This window comes from Strix aluco, chromosome Z, assembly GCF_031877795.1.
Source record: "Strix aluco isolate bStrAlu1 chromosome Z, bStrAlu1.hap1, whole genome shotgun sequence".
NCBI lineage: Eukaryota > Metazoa > Chordata > Aves > Strigiformes > Strigidae > Strix > Strix aluco.
In genome coordinates, this window is record NC_133971.1 from 64630883 (window position 1) to 64651487 (window position 20605).

The 20605-nt window shown below is 37.4% G+C and overlaps 1 protein-coding gene across 2 annotated transcripts in view; it reads left to right on the forward strand.

The window, feature by feature from the left end:
- Positions 1–20605, forward strand: part of SLC27A6 (solute carrier family 27 member 6) — a 43635-nt gene that overhangs the window by 1053 nt on the left and 21977 nt on the right. For both annotated transcript variants that reach the window (XM_074812234.1, XM_074812235.1), the window contains exons 2-4: positions 8430–8636; positions 10837–10995; positions 11982–12106. In XM_074812234.1, coding sequence (XP_074668335.1) covers positions 8430–8636; positions 10837–10995; positions 11982–12106 — 491 coding nt within the window. The remainder of the gene's footprint in view (positions 1–8429; positions 8637–10836; positions 10996–11981; positions 12107–20605) is intronic.

Here is a 20605-nt window from a genome sequence, read left to right on the forward strand (position 1 = left end):
TTGTTTCAGAAAAGGTTAAAATGATCTATTAAGAATAATTTCCCATTCCTTTTTAAATAGTCAATTTTAATCTTAACTCATGTACCTTCTTCTCCTGTACTATCTCCCCATCTTTGTAGGGATCAAAACCACTGCAAACTAAAAGGTCTAAGCTCAGACTGTACAACCTCAGCTGTACAACTATTTGCAGAGGTACAATAGTCTTCCAGGGACTAAAAGTGAGAGGGTTTTTTTATAGGTGAAGCACATAGAGGGTTGATTTGTAATAACCAACTTAGGGTTGGCATTGGATTGTAGAAGAAATTTCTGTATTTGTATAGGAGATAATGGTGTGTGTTGTGTCAGTTTCCAAAGTATTACATTTTTATTAAGTGCTTCAAAAGAATTTAAAATCTTGATGGAGGCATACTGTGCATTTTATATTCAAACTGAGCTTCAATTAGAGAGTTGTATAAACTGAAGACAGATCCAAAACCTCAATTTGCCTCAGCATTTATGATCAGTGCAAGTGAACCTGCAATGCTGAAAGATCACACAGAACCTTGACATTTGGTTGGAGGAGGATATTTCCAAATATTAAAGTTACCCTTCCTCTCCAAAATTATTACTTCACGTCTACTCTGCCATATTTCTGTTTCACAACTTACTGCCTTATTCCTATTACACAGGTTGTGGGGTTTTGCATCCATGACACCTAAATGGTGGAATTTCCTTCCATCTGTTCTCTGCTGCTGCAAATTTGTGCTTTCAAAATGTATTTAAGATTTCTCCCTCGCAAATTTTGTCATTCTGATTGTATATAGTATGCTGGTTTAAGAATGCTTGGTAATTAAAACAAGCTAATGAAACAAAAGCCAATTTAACTATAATCCCAAAACACATCATTCTGAACTGACAGGTTTTAATTTTGCCTTCTTACTTAGTAGAAAAAAAATCTCATTTAACAGTCTCTTGTGAATACGTGCTTTTGAGTTTATGGAACGGAATTAATGTTCAGGAAATTCTTGCTCATCAACTGTGGTGAAGGAGAACTTTGGATCAAAACTTGTATCTAAGAGTAGTCTTTATTAAAATGAGAGGTTAATTAATGAATGAAAAAAGCATTTGCAAATCAGGAACAGGGTCCGTGTTTCTCCACTCTTAAATTTGTTACTAGCAGCTGATAGTGAGAGTGACTGTGTTAAACTAACTTGTTCTAGGAGTCTGCCTCTGCTCACAAAAGAGCTATGTGCAGACAGATAATACAACAGAGGTACTAACACATTAAGTCTTCTAAGCTGGTCTTTTATGTGTTGGTCTTCTTACTTTATTCATGGGTTTTAGTCTCTGAATTAAGTTTGTCAGTCCCTTGAACCTGTAAGGCTTCACAGTATTCCTCTTAGGAACTTAGACGCTTTTTTTTTTTTTTTTTTCCCATCAGTATCTATGAAAGAAGTTGAAGTTCTGTTATGTCCTTGTTTGTTTTCCATAATATGGAAAAGGAGCCTCTCTAAAAGAGCCCAGGTTTTGCAACTGAAATTTCATATACCATTCAGTGACTGTAAGGACTAACTCATACAACTCTTGAAACAAAACCATACTATACATAATTATTGTACATAGTATTTCTCCCTAATGTTTATAAAAATTGTCGGGCAGTATTTAATACTGAGGTTTCACAGTTAGATAATTCTGAGAGATCTGTTAAACATCTTTTTGTCCAGTGTTATTGTGTGTTTCAAGGGATTCTTCCTTACCCGTAGGCATGACGAACTTGTTTGTGTTTTCCTCTTGTGGCACCATTTTCCACAGGATTATGCATAGCTTGAACATAGTATATTTTTTTGCAAAATATTTACACTAAAAGCAACCTGTGGCCCAGTACCTATTATTGTCATATCCAGGCATCATGTTTGACAACTAGCATTGTTTTTTTAATCAGAGATTAGTATGTAATGGTATTATTTCTTGATAGTGGAAATTCTGATTTTCAAAAATATGCAGGTTTTTCACCCTCCACCAACAAATATGAGCTTGACTTAGCAATTTAATTTCTTGTAACAGTTACAAAACTTACCTTTTCAATATTTTGGATGACCTTAAGTCTTGTTCGTATACTGCAGCACAGCAGAAATTATGCCCTTAACAATTTGACCATTAACTATATGTGCTCAGCAAGACCAAATCTTGAAATTCTTGTCTGTAATGGCACATTAGATCAGGAACCTGTACTCAAATCCACTGTAATATTAAGGTTACATTTGTGCTGAAGGGAACCTTCTACCTTCTGTTGGTATTTGGAACAGTTCCCACAGATACTTGTTTATTGCTAAACCTTCCTGGCTCAGAATGGTGGTGTAGCCTTCCTCTGCGTGAGATGATTGCATCTTGCAGCTTCTTTTGGTACATCCTGTAATTTTTCCAAAATGCTTTTATTTTTTCCAAATGTGATCCTCTATCCAAATAGGCTGGGTACTCTTTATGGTTGCATTTTCTTCCACACCTTGTTCAGTCTTTCATGCTCCCTCTTGCACAATCCCTCTCATTTGTACTCAGTAGAATTTTGCTTTATGCCTGCATATTTTTCAGAGGTTGTGGTTTGGTAACCTGGTCCGATTAGTATCATCTTCTCTTTCCTTCAGCACTTGCAGTCAGACTTTCTTCTGGTTTGACAATTCTCTGATATTTTGATTGCTTTTTCTAACTTTAGGTGGGAGTCTTCCAATAGTGCTTAAGTTTTGGGGGTTTGGTTTTGACTTATGTATTCCATGAACTCACTGCAATTAAATGTTTTTCTCTTAAGCCTCAGATATGTTGTTAAAACTTCAAAATTTCTCTCTTGTTGGTTTCTTACATGAAATGGCTATCTCTAAAAGGTAGAATTTTTTCTATTACAGCAATGTTATTTTAATTCATTTAGCACAGTCTAGTGCTGGCTCTAAGGCAAATATAGATTCTCTGATTTGCCAATATTTAGACTTTGTGTTCCTTTCCAGTATTTCCAGTTGCCTTTTGGGCAGAGACAGAATTTTGCTTTAGCTACTTTCATTTGTGTGCTGTGTTCCCAGAGCATTTAGCTCTTGCTTTAATTTGTTATGTAACATTCTCACACTTCCATTCCCAGAAACACTGTCTACCACCACTCCCATTCTGGGGTATATTTGTTGAAATAGATTCAAGAGTTGGAGTTTAAAACTGCATTTTTAATAAAATAGAATTTAATTAACATGTAAGTAAACAAGGAACTTGTAAAGGAGAAAAAAAGAAGCTGTATGCCCCTATCAGACTGCCATCATCAGCTTACTCTTAACAGCAGTCTGACCTGTTTAAAAGGTTATTTGTCCATACTACATTTGTTACCAGATTACGGCACCCTTACTCATTTAAAAAGTACTGGTTAAATAGAGGAGTAAAGTATGGCTTAAAATGAAGGCACCTTTTGAGGCACTGTGTCTTTTCTAGGGAATGTTTCTATTCCTTGGAGTCTTGCTTGAGTATTTTATCTTTTAGGCAGTACCTGTGTAACAGAAATGCTATTAATCAATACTTAGAATCTAGTGACCCATCAGAATGGTACACTGGAATTTGCCGGTGCATTTATAGTTGTTGCAATGCGAAAGAATTCGGTTCTTAGTAGGAAATCCCAGATTGCCATCATGACTTCTGATGCAAGGATTCAGCTGTGAAAGGATTGCATTACTAAACTCGATGAGGTTGGTGTACATCAGTCCTGATAGCAAAGGCTATTCAGGGAGCATACGTGCTGCATGGACACGTGGGCAGCCTGGTCTACATGGGTCTGCTTGAGTAGAGGTGTTGGACCAAGATGACCTCCAAAGGTCCCTTCCAAACACAACCGTTCTGTGATTCTGCAATTCTGTACAAAATTACATCGCCCAGCTGTACAAGTACAGCATTTTCCTGGCCATGATTCTTTACTTTTGAGACACCAGCAGTACTTCCTGCTGCCACTGAGTGTATTCTGAGCTTCCTGCCATCTGAGCTCAGAACCAGGGTTTATGCTGGCAGGAGTAAAGTTCAGACAGAAGTTTGTCTACATCCTGGAGAAAGAGAGTAAACAAAAGTCTTTTTTCATATTTGTGAGTTAAGGTCATACGGTATTATATACAAGTAGCAGTATCAGCTCTCGTATGTTAGTGAGTGAAACATATGGATTTTATCAAAACCATCTTTTCTTAACTATTTGGAATAAAAACCTATTCAGACCTAAACATTTAGGACAAGAAAACCATGGAAGACCTGCAGAAGACACTCATCTTCTCTGTTAGACACCATATCTCTTGGATCACTTGCTTTTACTTAGTCTGCGTCTCTGTCCCAGATGGCCTTTGAGTGGAAAACAGTGCCAACTGTGATTTCCAGGCTGGTTTCTGTTTTACTACCTTTACTACCTTCAGTGGCGTTTCAAGATACCAACGCTGATTGTAATTTCTGTTATTATTATTTAGTGAGAATAAGTGCTGAGTGTAAGGAGTCACTTGGGGGATCAAGTACAAGTAACAATGATTTTCTGAGGCCGGACAGTGTGGGATAGAGTTTGGACTTGCCCTAGTTTACTGAGCATATCAGCCAGGGTACAATCAAAGTTATGTAAGAACCATTTAATACAGTTTTCCTTCTGAGTAACTTTCTGTTCAGTACAAGTTGGTCTCATAATCTGATGTGTTTCTTTCATCAGTGTAGGCTGTGTCCTTGCCAACAGGCTGCATTGTTTCTTTGATAGAAAATAACATTAAAAACCTTTTATGCAACTTGAAGCCTAGGACAGTAGTTCAAAACCAAAACATACTTTCCTAGCTTTCTCAAAAGGTATAACTGAGTTATGTATTCATGGGAATTTAATGTAACAGTTTTACGAACTTTTTGTTGAATAATGAAATGCTTTAAAAGCAAGAGGGGAAGCAAAAAACAAGAACAGTGGAGAAGCGTATTCATCTTGATGGATTACAGATACTTTTTTTTCCTAGTAGAATCCAAATAGTTAGCAAATGGTCCATATTTATATACAAACTATGTAAACAATGCACTCAGAACTGCTGACTACTTTGCCAAATTTTAGATAAGCAGCCATTTCTTCCAAAACAAATAAACCACAACCTGAATATACTTTCATAGTATAAAAAGCAAACAAATACTTGAGAGAAACCACAAGCTTAAATAGCTTAATTGCTTTACTGTAATTGCTTTCCTATATGGTAAAGTACACATACCAGATAGCTCTAGAAATAATGAAACTATAGCTCCTCCAAGAGGACTGTTTTTTCCTGACACATGGACAAGATGATAATGTAAAGACCAATGAGCCCTACACAACGTCTGGCCCAAAAGTTCTTTGTTCAGGGAACAGAACATTGGTTGACTATCATCAGGATTATTCTTTGGAAATATGTTAGTACAACTGAGAGTTATCTTTAAATACCCCATGCTCCTGTGTGTTCCAGAATTTTCATTTTCTGGCACTTTGAATACAGCTGTTTTAAATCACCCTTTCTTATTCAGGAAATCACTGTTTCTGCTGTTCTCTGCTATCTAACTAGAAATTTATTTCAAGATAATGTATAATTACAAGCTGTTCACATATTGTGCCAAGTACTAGTTTCCTGACCACAGAAGAAAAATTCTATTGTATATAATTGATTCATAGTTTAATAATAGTTAAAAAAACCCAAGCCTCTGTGCAACAAAAACCATAGGTTTTATGAGTGAGTGTTTAGAGAAACAATATAACAGTGTGTATGCTTAATTTGAAGACTGATCTTAATTGTTTAAATATGTTTCAGTCTACTAAATGGGTGCTATGCCCTCCTGTTGTTCTTGAATCTTAAATGGTTGTGTCTGTAGAGTTGAAATTAATGGTTGCCATCTTTCTTCCTTTGAAGGAAGGAAAGAAGGGAAAAAGATAAAGAAGAGGTAAGTCCTCTTCTTTTTGACAGATTTGCACTTCATGTTACTCAACTATCCAAATAACTGGGTGCACATTTTATCTAGAACTTCTGGATACTAAAAAATATTTGTCAATTTCTTCATGTCATGCAGTCCTAAACAAAAAAGTCTTCTGTAGAGAAGTTAAGAGTTGGTAGGTAATACTGTTTCATCTTCATGACTTTCAAAAATATAAAAAGCAAAACAGTTTAGGGAAATGCAAGAAGGAATGAATTTGTCTATGGAAAATAAGGAAATGCTGCAATGATCCCTTTGGTAGCTGCAGTACTTAAAAAGGGTGATACTCATAAAGGGTTTTTTGCCAGGCCTTTTGCAAGAGGATAGTTTCCAATTAAACAATAGGTGAAATTTCATTTACAATTACACTGTAATTACGCAGGACAACTTTGCATGATGACTTATTGGACAGTTTTTCTCATTATCTGTACATCACATTTGTTACCTGGAAATGACACTACACAGGATAGAGAGCTGAATCTGGTTCGAATGATTACTGGAAGCTGGAGGAGCCAAGAAATTCTTAACAATCCTTAATAATTAACAATCTTTAACACTGTAGTTGGAGCCAGTGCACCAGTAAAGTGATATGTATGTAAAGTGACCAATAAGGAGACATATATGTGTATATATGCATAATAGGAAGACAAAAATCAGTATCAGAAGATAATAAGTATATAGTTATTCTGTCACACTTGGTTTATTAATAGCTGGTTTTCATTAGAAATAATACCATTGTATTTTCATATTTATTACTTGAAAAAATATACCCTGATTTTATCATACAACAGCAAAACAGAATTAGTATGCCAGTGAACCTGGACTTTTCAGTGCATCAGTTTCCTGCAGTTAACACTGTTGTCCTTAACATTATTTTTTATTCACATGTTTTCTATTGCTATGCATAGTGGAAGGAGACTGTACTCCAATGATTCAAACAGGAGGCTATGTATCTTTTAGATTTTCATAATTGAATGATTCCTTCCCGAAATCCTTCTGCAGTGCAAGGAAGTTAGAACACAAAAATTTTAATGTCACACTCTATCAGATCTATTTGCTAAACAGTCATAAAATATGTAGAGCTCGTACTCTGTAGGCTTTAGGTTTAAGACATATGTTTAGTTGGCAGCAGTAGGCTATATCTCTGTTTTAGTAATAGAGATTAGTATGTCATTAAAATATAGATAGCAGTCTGTCGTGAGCAGTTTTGTGAAAGATTGAAAATCTTCAGTTATTTTGGTATAAAATTTATGCAAAGGGATTCTATTAAAAATATCCATATTTAACATTTGTTAAATGAGCTTGAAGTTAGCATCAAGATTTCAAATGCTGGCTCTAGCAGTGCCTCATTATGAGGTTATGGGTGAGTCATGTCAACTTTGTTTATTCATCTATAAAAACTGAGATAATAACATAAATTTATACCCACGGGGATATTTGCAAGATTAATTACATAGGCTGAGATCCAGCAAAGCACTTAAGTGTAAATGAGTCTTTAAGTATATGAATAGTTCTATTGAAAGCAGTATTATTCCTATTCTTGAGAATTTTCCTGGATTAGTACTTTAATGCCTGTGCAGTGTTCTGAGAAAAAGACATTGTAAAAATGCTTAGAAACATAAATAGCAAATGTGTTACCTAAGGATTGGCCTCTATTTATATTTTTTAATTTTTGTTTCATCTGGGACTCTCTCTCATGATTTCTTTCCTGATAAGCCAGCAATAGATCTTAGTTATGCTGCTGGTTTTATTTCATAAAAGTGAGTTTATATTCAGGTAAAAGTCAATAGAAGGAATGGCTCAATGAATGAACATGTGATTATAAGAAAATAAAATTGTCTGATGTACCTAAAATCAGATTCATTAAGGTATCTAAAACACCTGAAGTACTATATAAATAGTCACATGGTTCTTTGGCAGTGTCTGAATAAGCCATGTGCCCGTGTCATATTTCTATTCTGTGAAATTCAGGTACCTACATACATGATAATAGTTTTTTTGTTTGTCTGGTTTTTTTTTTAAATCAGTCACTTCTGTGCTTTTGAAAAAAATACTGCTTGGTGAGATTGCTGTTGAGGGCATACAGCGAAACCTGCACTGTAATTATCATCTATGTGTATATTTGCTTTTCCTCTTCAACAGGTTTCATTATTTACTTGAAGTTGAAGCTTAACTACACTTCATTCTGGTCTTAGCAATGACCAAGGGTTATCCAAAATGAGGTGGGAAGCAGAAGCTAGTAATCAAAGCTCACCATTTTACTTTGAGGGATAGTTGACAATTAGACCTTGTGGGGTCAGCATTATTTTTACCATATTATATCCTGTTTTCAGTGAATTTTCATTCTAGTTCAAAATTACTGAATTTATGTTCATGCAGGTGACTTCGTTCCTCTTTCTATTATAAAAAGTAAAACTTTCAGAGAAAAAATACTTTATTTGCTAGTTTTGTGAAGACATAAGTAACGTTATTTTATGTTAATTTTTAAGATTTGCTTGGGACACTGGAAGAAATTCTTCCCAACCTCCAAAAAGATGTTAGTGTGTGGATAATGACCAAAGACTCCAGTTTTCCAAGTGTGCATACCCTTTTAGACAAAATAGAGTCTGCATCTGAAGACCCTGTTCCCGTTAATCATCGCTCTGCCAACAACCTCAAGTCATCTGTTTTATATATATTTACTTCAGGAACAACAGGTACGGATCTGCTAAGGAGTCTATATTTTCCTTCAGCTTTCATCTAAAGCTTGATTTTCTGAAAGTCTAATATTTTGGTTTATCTTTTCATAGTAGAATATCATACTTCTTACCTAGAAGCATTATGGTAGAAAATAAGCACATTTCTTGTCAGTGACTGTTTATATTCAGTGGTTTATGGGATTCTCTTCCTTTTTTTTCCTGCCACATTGTGCAAATACTATGAGAAACTTTACCCTTACTACTTCACAGTTAAGGTGTTTATAAAATGTTTTGCTTTTTTTGTTGGTTTTGCAACGATAATAAATGTTTTGTGATCACATACCACTGTCTAGCTAATATAGCTAACATTGTATCTAGAACTTTGTTTAAAAACAATCTTCAAACAAGCAAATAGGCATTTGTTTTTTCTTCATTAAGTCATGTTCTATGCAGGTTACTGTAGAGACAGAAAATACGATTAAGTTACTAGCCTTTTAGTTTAGAAACAGATGGCTGAATTTATTACCAGTGCTCCAGCAGCTAAGAAGCTAAGACTTTAAAAAACTGATCACTGGCATGAAAAGCAGCATGATGTTAAGCAGATTGGCATTCTCATTCGGCTGAATATAACAGTTTTAGTCATGAGAAGATGTAAAATGGAGATTTGTTTTATGGCTTTGTTCCCCTGTAAAAACAATTATTTATTTACTTCAGGTTCTGGGGAAAAATTAGGAAATAAAAATCTGAGTCTAGAATAAAAAAATCGGGAAGATATAAATACTGTCAAGAGGTCGGGTATGTTTGTAATACTACAAATATAAATATTGTTGGGCTTGCTGGTTAAAAGTAAGGAGTTTTAGCCAAAAAATATTACAGAATTCTCCAGGTGGGAGGATTTTGTTCCTATAACTGCATTCAGAATATCTGTGTGAAGTCTGAAATTTTAGTTACGTAGAGTTTGAAATATTTCTGAACACTTGTATGTACTACATTAATTTACATTGGATTTATTTTATGTACTGTGTAAATAAAAGAATAAGATTTGTTTAATCTGATGAGTATGGAGTAACTAATTCAAATCTAAAGTAACTGACCATTTTCATACGTTTTGATAAAGCATGAGCATAGTGTTGCTCCTAAAATCAATGACTGGTAAACTTAGTTAAAAGTAAAAAGTATCTTGCATGGTCTGTAGTCAGCTGTTGGTGAAGGTAGAAGGAAAAAACTCTGTAGAGCACTTCTTGTTATAAGTAGTTCATTGGCAACATAGGCTTTTATTGCCTTTTTTCTTTACTGTGATGGGTTTTGGAATAGCTCTGAATTGTAGCCAGAATCTCCATAGATCACACTTCCAGTTAACAGCTCTAGTTAAGTCTTCAAATGAACAGTGACTTTGCTAGAATAGGTGAGAAAACTTTCTAAACCATTAAACTTTTTGAAACTTTTAGCAGTTCTCACTGTTCATCATCAGGACTCAACCTGAAATTCATGTGTGTATGTGAGAACATGTATGAAGCAAGAACACATCACCTACTCAAAATAATGGGTAACAGAGTAGTATACCAAGAAGCCCTTGCATGTGAGTCTGCATGTTGCTGAACAGAAATTCTGTGCTAAACCTGAGGAAACTCATTAAGCAGAACCTAACTGGAGTGGATGTTTTGCTGGGTTGTTTTTTTTTTTTTTAATTCTACATAGTCTTCATAGTGTTATAAAACAAATAGGTAGACTCAGATGTACACATCCTAGATAAGCACCCACTACATGATCTACTTCATGTACATCCCATACTTTTCTTAATTATGTTACAGTCACTATGACTCTTGCCTGAAAGAGATCTCATGTGATCCTTTCTATGTAAAGGAAGTCCATATGTACAGTAAATGCTTTTGACCCTTTGTTGGCTCTATATAATTTGATAGCATGATAACCATGGAGTTTCTTCGTGTTTCCACCTGTTTGAATTGACTTGCCTTCAAATTAAATAACTACCAAATGAGGTTGCAAACTGACATATATCTTTATATGTACAGAACAAGCATGCAATACTGTATTAAACAGCCAGTTGTCTATTAACTGTCATCTAAACAGATGACTGAAAATTTGGTTGCAGAAGAAAGAATTGATTCTTTTATGATTTTAGAGACCTTATACAGGAAAAAAAAAAAGAGTTATCTTTAAGAGAAGCTTTATGCACGGTTTTGTGTTTTCATTGCAGGTCTTCCAAAGGCCGCAGTCATCAGTCACATACAAGTTCTTAAAGGAGCTGCTGGACTGTGGGCTTTTGGTGCTACTGCAGAAGACATCATTTATATTACTCTGCCTCTTTATCACAGTGCAGCATCTCTTCTTGGTATTGGTGGATGTGTTGAATTGGGTAGGGCTCATTTCATTTAATTGTGTTGTTAATAGATAATTATTTATTATAAAAATGTGTAAAATACACTTAGGTTCACTGCCATTAGGGAAACTAGTGATTTGCTGAAATCAAATGAATAGTCTTTTTGGAATAGCTTTATATTTCATTATTTTGGGGATGGAGGGGTATTGTAATAGCAAAGGATCTCTTACAAGCTATCTTTGTGGTACTGGAGAAGAATTAATTATAGTCATTTGTGTCACAAATGTTTTTATTTTCTCATATTTAGGTAAAATGGAAATTAGGGTCATGTAATATTTTGGCAGTGTGTATAGTATATGTACAGACTAAGCATTGTACAGTGGAATAGAACAAAGATGTATTTTGGGGAACTTAAAAAGACTGACAAATACAATTATAGTAAAAATTCATCTTTGTCCTGTTTTGGCACTGACAATCAAATACATATTTTACTGAGACAAGATAGGTATCCTCAATAACTCTCTTATAATAGATCTGTTTGGAACTTGGTAGCAAATATTTCCTGTTTCCTGAAGCATCAAGGAGAAGTCAGAGCAAGGGAAAGATCATTGGATTATGGATTATTCTCTCTGACTCTGCATCGATGAATACTTTCTTTGTGAAAAATGAGGTTTCAGTGATACCCAAATTATTTGCTAATTCAGGCTGACTTTTCTAGATATTTTCAGTTAAACTCTTTGGAATAACGTTACCCTACCAACAAAGAGAAGCTGTCTTCTTGTTTATAACCTCTTATCTATTGGTTTACTGTCTCACCAAGGAGGAGGCCAGGTTCATCTCCCTTCTTTGTCTACCAGGTTTGAACATGTCTTCTAACAAAACAGCTTAAATACCATATAGGTCTCTGAATGAGGCTGTTCTGAGTTCCTCTTATGTTCTATTTTGTAGAAATAGTGACCATAGCTAGCTAAGCTGTCATATAGAGAAAATGCTTCATTTCCTTTTCTACTGTTTCCCTAAAGGTGCAACCTGTGTGTTAAAAAAGAAGTTTTCAGCCAGTCAGTTTTGGAGTGACTGCAAAAAGTACAATGTGACTGTCATCCAGTACATTGGAGAACTTTGCCGTTACCTTTGCAGCCAGCCACTGGTAAGTGAAACCAAAATGATGGCTATTCGTCTGTAAGTGATATGCACTTTTATTGTTCTTATTGTGGTTATGTTAAAAGGGAAATAAAACTGTACTGAACCTGTCTCCCTGCCCTTCTTTTTATGTGAGGTTCTTAAAATATTTAGTGATCTGTAGACTGCAAAAAAACCAAATGGCTTGAATCAGGAAGACGTTATAGTATTAAAAGAAAAGATTTTGAGACTAAAAACTGATTCAGTGTTACTGGGTGAAAAAATACTATTTCACAGAGTTTCACAATGTGGCTTTAGAAAACCAGGATTGCTGTTCAGTGTCTTTCCAGAAATTTCAAAACTTGGCACATAAGTATATCAGAGGTCTCAACTTTTGTAGGCCATGTTTTAGCACTGTTTTGACTTGTGGAATGTGCTTGTTTTGAGACAATATAAACTGTATTTTAAATTTGGAAGCAGTGTGGTCTAGGTTAGCAGCTGAGGTTGTACCTTTTGTTCCAACTAGAAAGCTATTCCAGACAACAAAGCTAGTTTTGTTAAAGTGACATTCCTCTCTGAAATTGTGATAACATCAACTTGAAAAGACTTCTTTTCCCTTGGCAGTAAGTGGTGTGGTGGTCTATCTACATGGTATCAAGTACAAAGTATGCTGAACCTGTTGTAATTACCAAGTATAGCTGACTCAGGTTAACTGAATTAACTTTTGATCTGGCTAGTTTCCGGTATGTTTCTGTATCTATCTGTTGATGATAGAGAGACACCAAGATGTTTAGGCTAAGCTAAATGCCTAAAATTCATTGGAATTAATTCAAGATGTATAGAATAATATAGATGGAATGGATTTAATCTGTTGCATAGCAAACCCAACTGACTTTCTATCCTCAAATGCTTGTGCTAAATGTGTCACAATGAATATGAAACAAACATCCATAGCCCAGTATAAACTAAAATTCATCTTGCTAATGCTGGCAACTTCCATCCATTTATGACCTGCAGGTTGCCCTATTGTGTTTTAATCCTAAATGTTGCATCATACATTATTTTACCTGGTTAAGCATTTTAATAAATTAATTTACACATTTATGATCATAAACAGCTTTTATATATACATAACTATAAATTACATCTTCCAAGTACCTGTATAAAATTAAGCAAAAAAGAACTGTATCCTCTTTTAATTTAACAAAATGTTTAGGAGAACACAATGACATTTGTGAAAATGTACCAAAGTTGTATGCAGTGCAACTATTATGTCTTTGAACATTCTGCCTTTGCCTCTACCATAATTTCATTTTGTGATTTCAAAAAAATAATTGGTGATTTATTTCTGTTTCAGTTAATTTTATTGAAATGACTCATCTCTTCAGAAATGGTGCCAATGATTCAAATTAATTAATCTGAAAATTCTTTTCTAATCCAAGTCCTTATTTTATGATTTTCCAGAATAACCTCCTCCTTAAGCAGTGTTCTGATAATTTGAAGAGAGTGCTAATCAGCCTTGTTTTCCAGCAGAATAACAATGTGCATTAATATCTCAAGTTGCTGACCAAAGAATAAAAAAAGTCAGTGACCACAATCCACAAGACATTAGATTTTTCTTTTCTCCTGAAAATTTTCTGATGTTTAAGTAATGTAGAAGTGCACTATCCATGCATACCTCAGCAAAGAGAATGTTCTTGAATTAAAGAGGGCATGGCTGGTATCCCAGTGACCACTGCTGACTGTGATGTGAAACCAGAATAGAATCATAGAATCATAGAATCATTCAGGTTGGAAAAGACCCTTGGGATCATTGAGTCCAACCATCAGCCCTACTCTACAAAGTTCTCCCCTACACCATATCCACCAACATCTCATCTAAACGACCCTTAAACACATCCAGGGATGGTGACTCCACCACCTCCCTGGGCAGCCTATTGCACTGTCTGACCACTCTTTCTGTGAAAAATTTTTTCCTAATGTCCAGTCTAAACCTCCCCTGTTGCAGTTTAAAACCATTCCCTCTTGTTCTGTCACTAATCACCTGTGAGAAGAGACCAGCACCAACAATGTCCTTTCAGGTAGTTGTAGAGAGTGATGAGGTCTCCCCTCAGCCTTCTCCTCCTCAAACTAAACAGTCCCAGCTCCTTCAATCGCTCCTCATAGGATTTGTTCTCCAGGCCCTTCACCAGCTTCGTTACCCTTCTCTGCACTCGCTCCAGCACCTTGATATCTCCCTCGTATTGAGGTGCCCAAAACTGGACACAATACTCCAGGTGTGGCCTCACCAGTGCAGAGTGTAGGGGGACTATCACCTCCCTACTTCTGCTGGTCACACTATTTCTAATACAAGCCAGGATGCTGTTGGCTTTCTTGGCACCTGGGCACACTGCTGGCTCATGTTCAGCTGCTTGTCAATTAGAACCCCCAGATCCTTCTCTTCCACACAGCTCTCCAGCCACACCTCCCCAAGCCTGTAGTGATGCATGGGGTTGTTGTGGCCCAAGTGCAGGACCTGGCACTTGGCCTTGTTGAAGCTCATCCCGTTGACGTTGGCCCACCGATCCAATCTATCCAAGTCTCTCTGTAGAGCCTCCTTATCCTCATGCAGATCAACACTCCTGCTTAACTTGGTGTCATCTGTGAATTTACTGATGATACACTCTATGTCCTTATCAAGATCATAAATGGTCAGAGATGGTCCCAACACCGAGCCCTGAGGAACACCACTTGTGACCGGCCACCACCTGGATTTAACTCCATTGACCACCACTCTGTGGGACCGTCCAGCCAGCCAGTGCTTGACCCAGCAGACTGTTCGCTCATCCAGGCCATGGGCAGCCAGTTTTTCTATGAGAATCCTATGGGGAACTGTGTCGAATGTTTTTTGAAAATCCAGGTAGATAATATCCACAGCTTTTCCCTTGTCCAATAGTCGGCTCATCTTGCCATAGAAGGAGATCAGGTTTGTCAGGCAGGACCTGCCTTTCATAAACCCACGCTGACTAGGCCTGATCCCCTGGTTGTCCATTATATGACTTTTAATGGCACTTGAGATGACCTGCTCCATGACCTTCCCTGGCACCGAGGTCAGATTGACAGGTCTATAGTTTCCTGGATCCTCCTTTCTGCCTCTCTTGTAGATGGGTGTCACATTTGCCACCCTCCAGTCCAATGGGACCTCCCCAGTTAGCCATGACTTCAGGTAAATAGTGGAAGGTGGCTTGGCGAGCACATCTGTCAACTCCCTCAGCACCCTTGGGTGTAACCCATCCAGTCCCACAGACTTGTGTGCATCCAAGTGGTGTAGCAGGTCTCTGACCACTTCCTCTTTAATTGTGCTGACCTCATTCTGCTTCCCCTCCCCATCTCCCAGCTCATGAGGCTGGGTGTCCAGGGAACGGCCAGTTCCACTGCTAAAGACTGAGGCAAAGTAGGCGTTGAGCACCTCAGCCTTTTCCTTATCCTTGGCTACCACGTTTCCCTCTGCATCAAATAAGGGAGGGAGATTTTCCCTAATCCTCCTTTTGCTGTTAATGAATTTATAGAAACATTTTTTATTATCTTTAACAGCTGTAGCCAAGTTGAGCTCTAGCTGCGCTTTGGCTCTCCTAATGTTCTCCCTGCATAACTTCACTACATCTTTATAGTCTTCATGAGAGACCTGGCCCCTCTTCCAAAGGTCATAGATTCTCCTTTTGTTCTTGAGATCCAGCCAAAGGTCCCTGTTTAGCCAGGCCGGTCTCCTTCCCCGCCTGCTTGTTTTTCGGCATACGGGAACAGCCTGCTCCTCTGCCTTTAAGACTTCTCTCTTGAAGTATGTCCAGCCTTCCTGGACTCCCACGTCCTTCAAGGCAGCCTCCCAAGGGATTTTGTTAATCAGTCTTTTGAACAGCTCAAAGTTTGCCCTCCGGAAGTCTAAGGTGGCAGTTTTACTAACCCCTCTCTTTGTTTCTCCAAGGATCGAAAACTCAATCATCTCATGATCACTGCACCCTAGACGGCCTCCAACCTTTACCTCCCCCACAAGCTCTTCCCTGTTCACAAGAAGCAGGTCCAGGAGGGCACCTCCCCTGGTCGGCTCACTCACCAGCTGTGTGAGGAAGTTTTCCTCCACACATTCCAGGAACCTCCTGGATTGTTCCCTCTCTGCTGTGTTGTGATCCCAGCAGATATCCAGGAGGTTAAAGTCCCCCACAAGAACAACGGCAAGTGACCGCGAGATTTCTCCCAACTGTTTATAGAAAGCTTCATCCACCTCACTGCTTTGGTTGGGAGGTCTATAGCAGCCTCCCATAGCAAGATCTGCTTTATTGGCCCTTAACCTAATCCAAACACTCTCAACCCTGTTACCACTATACTTGATTTCTGAGCTCTCATAGCATTCTCTAACATACAGCACCACTCCACTACCTCTCCTTCCCTGTCTATCCCTCCTGAAGAGCTTGTAGGCATCGATTGCAGCACTCCAGTCGTGTGAGGCATCCCACCACATTTCTGTTACAGCTACTATGTCACAGTTCTCATACTGCATCATGGCTTCAAGCTCCCCCTGTTTGTTGCTCATACTGCGTGCATTGGTATAGATGCACTTGAGATGAGCTAATGAATCCAACACCTTTTTGTGAGTGTGGGTCCCATTCCCTACCAGACCCTTCTCAGGTGCTTCCACGGTTCCTAAACATCTTTCCCTTCTCTCAGATGAAGTGGCAGAGGGAGAGCCCTCACCAGCCCACCATCCTTCAAGTTTTGGCATGCTTCCCTTGAGCTTATTCCTAACAGGCCCAGTTATCTCCCTGTCCCCCCTCATATCTAGTTTAAAGCCCTGTCAATAAGCCCTGCTAACTCCTGCCCCAGAATCCTTTTCCCCCTGTGGGACAGCTGCATCCCACCTGTCTCATTTGTCACCAGCAGACCAGGTGCTTTATAAACCTCACCATGATCAAAGAACCCAAAATTCCGATGGTGACACCAGTCTCTGAGCCACGTGTTAATCCGATGTTTTCCACCCTCTCTCAGTGGTTTTCCCTTCCACTTGAGGGATTGATGAAAACACGACCTGAGCTCCCGAGCCTTCAGTTAGCCACCCCAGTGCCTTGAAGTCCTTTTTGAGTGACTTAAGACTTCTCTCTACCACCTCATCGTCACCTGCCGGGATAACCAACAAGGGGTAGTAATCAGAGGGCTGCACCAGAGCAGTAACCCTCCTTTTAATGTCTCTAACCCGAGCCCCAGGGAGGCAGCAGACCTCTCTGTGGTATGGGTCTGGTTGACATATGGGCCCCTCTGTACCCCTCAGAACAGAGTTACCCACTACAATTACCCTCCTTTCCTTCTTAACTGAAGAAATTGCAAGTCATGGGGCTGAGGGACAAGCGGTGGGTGACTCACCAGATGGGTCCTCATGTCCATCTTCATTCGGCTGGCCGTCTAGTTCCAAAGCCTCATACCTGTTGTATAATGACAACTGGGAAGGTGAGGAATAGTGATACCTTTGTCTCTCTGTTTCTTTTTTTGTGTGTGTGTGTGTGAGTTTTTTAATTTTTAGATGTTTGTTTTTTAACTTTATAATAAACAAAAAGTTACAGGATAACGAAAAATCCAGTTAAAAGACTATAAGGAAAATCAAAACGTATGAAGGGTCGAGCTTTTATCAATTGTGATTTTTCTTCATTGTGAGCTAACATAATTTCTCCAGAGTCATCTCCCGTCTTTCCAACACTTCACAACATTTGCTGTGTTTGCAGCCTGAGACATTAATTGTTCCCCTTTTCTGTCCTTTAAATATACAGTTAGAGCATAGCATTTTGTTATACCCCTTCTATCCTGTTCAGTATCTTAAAGCAGGAATGGTAGATTAATATACTTAATTTCTAAAACAAACTCTCATTTTTAAATCCTTACAAAACCATCATAAAGTTAAAGGAGTTTTAAGTTTTGGAAATAAATTATTTGTGGAATCATTAACTGTTTATATACTGTATACTTTACATAACCATTAACTATTAACTATAGAACTACTCTATTTCTTTTATGTGCATACTTTCTAGGACCTGACATGTCTAAACACGTTGCTCTGTGAGGTTATGGGGTTTTTTGGGTTTGGTTTTTTTTTTTTTTTGCTAGCTGGCTGAAGAGAAACATGAAGAAAAATTGAAATTATCAAATGAATCGGTTGGACAGCTAGGTACTTGAAGAAAAATAATGAGTATTTGTCATGTTAAAACTGGAAGAGATACATGTTCACACAAATAAGTGGAAGGATTTTAAATATGTTATGCAATCCATTATTATTTTTCAAGTACGTGAAATAATTTGCCAAGTTGTTATCTCTCTTTAAGTTTCATTAACTTAGAAGTACTATATACTGGCAGCATGAGAAAGATAAAGCTAATACAATTTTTAAAGCTATTTGAAGATATGTGGGCAGTGTTCTCAAGGTTAGAGTACTATAAAGCTCCTCTAATGAACATAGTTTTAAAGCATAGCAATTAGGTGCTTCATTTGTTTCTTTAACACTAAACTTGAAATAAACGGTATATTTCTAATAGTTGGAATCTCATTTCATAGATTTTGAACTGAACTTCTGTCAAGTCTCTGTGGTAGCCTATAGACTCTTGTCTTAGCTTTCCTTATTAGTTTTGTCTTGTTTGATCTTTCTGCCTCCCACTCACATCTGCAACAGCTCTTGAAGACTCTTTTGCAGTAGAATTTTTCTGCAGTAGAATCTCTTCTGCATCCAGTTTGGTTTAGTAATCTGTTGTCTGGAAAGAACATTTGTTAGAAAATGAAGTTGTCTTTTTTTCGTTAAGTACAAAGACCTTGCATTATGTGATCACAGATTTTGCTGGGCTCCTAAGTAAGTGAGTAATCCTCGTGACTGCCCTCTTCCAAGCTCTTTTTCTGCAGTCCTTTGGTCATAATGAAAGTACAAGAGCCAGCATTGATGGCTAGTAGTCATCAGAAGCTACAAAATGTTCTAAGATATTAGCATGACTACTCCCGTGAAATAGAATATTCAGCAAATTAATAACTTGGTCTTGTTGACTGACATCACTCCCAGTCTCTATTAACAGTGATCTATGAAATTTCAGAAGTACGGCATAGCAAAAGCTCCCTACATCCTGTCTAAGCAAAGGCCTTGGAAATACTTCTCTACTAATCTGTGGACATATTTTCCTTAGTGGTGTGCAACACATTTAAAATTTAACATTTAAAGTGTATACAAAATCTTCCTAATGCACTTGCAGATTTATTTCAAATCTGAAGTAATTTGAAGCTATTTATATAACACATTGTGTCCTGAAGCTTTTGGAAAGGTATGAATGGTAATGCAGCATCTCTTTCCTGCTTTTCTGTAAAGGAGACCTGAATCCTGAAGTAATTTACAAACAGAGGCTAGAAATCAGTTTTCTTGATCATTATGTCCTGTCTTCTACTTTCATAAGCTGTCATATGTTATGACATTAATTGTATGATTTATGATACCTTGCATGAACTTGGTAAGCTCTCTGTTAAAACCAGAGTTCACTTCTGCTTGTATTCAAAGTCTATTTCACAGTTAATTATATCATTAGAAATTTTCTCTCAATATCTGTCCTGTTTTATGTTCATTTGGTATTGAGCCAGTGTTATCCTTGGCATCAGTAACATTTCCTATTTCCTTGGGGTTACCTCAAGTGTATAAGACCATGTATATCAGCTTTCAGACTTTATTTTGTTAAGATGAAGCAAGCCAATCTCTCTACTAGATCCAGTTTGGCCAAGGTTTCTTTGGATGGGATTAAGCTCTCTGAAGGGTCTTTAGAAAAGATTTATTTTATTGAAACTCTCCTGTGTTAGAACAATAGTAATTTAGAGAGAAAACAAGGAATTCAATGTTGCTGGGATAAGCAAACAGAATGAATACTTATTTTCCTGCTGTTGACTCAGATGTTGTGGGAAGGGGTGTAAGAATGGGGTTTATATATGTCGGATAGCACTGTCTCCGACCTAGAAACAGGTCTCTGAAGGAAGGGAATTTGATAGTCAGGTAAGGAAGGGAAAAGTGAGTCAGCAGGCACTTCTCTACAATTCAGGTTTTAGTTGACATCACATTTTTTTCCCCATTAAAGTTTAGTTCAGTTTATGTTCAGTACTGGAGGTTTTTCTTTCTCTTATCATTAAAATGTGGAGTGGAAATTTGTCAAGCCCCTTGCAGGTTTTCAGCATAAACATTTCATTAAACATCCCAAACCAGTAATGTGTCACAGTTACAGACAACCACATCTGTACCTTCCATTTGAAGTCTCTGAATAATCTCTATATTCATTACAATTTTATTTGCTGGGGGGGAATTTTGCAGTTTATTTACTCTTCTAGTAACCTGAACTATTTTAAAAAAATCTGCAACCACTTGCATATGTCGTAAGGAGACATCATTCTTAATCCAAGTTGTTACTGATTTACTACAGTATTAACAGTGCCTAAGAGGAGAATTGAACACTATTTGTACATGCAGTTAGAGAAAATAGACTTTTTAGACTAC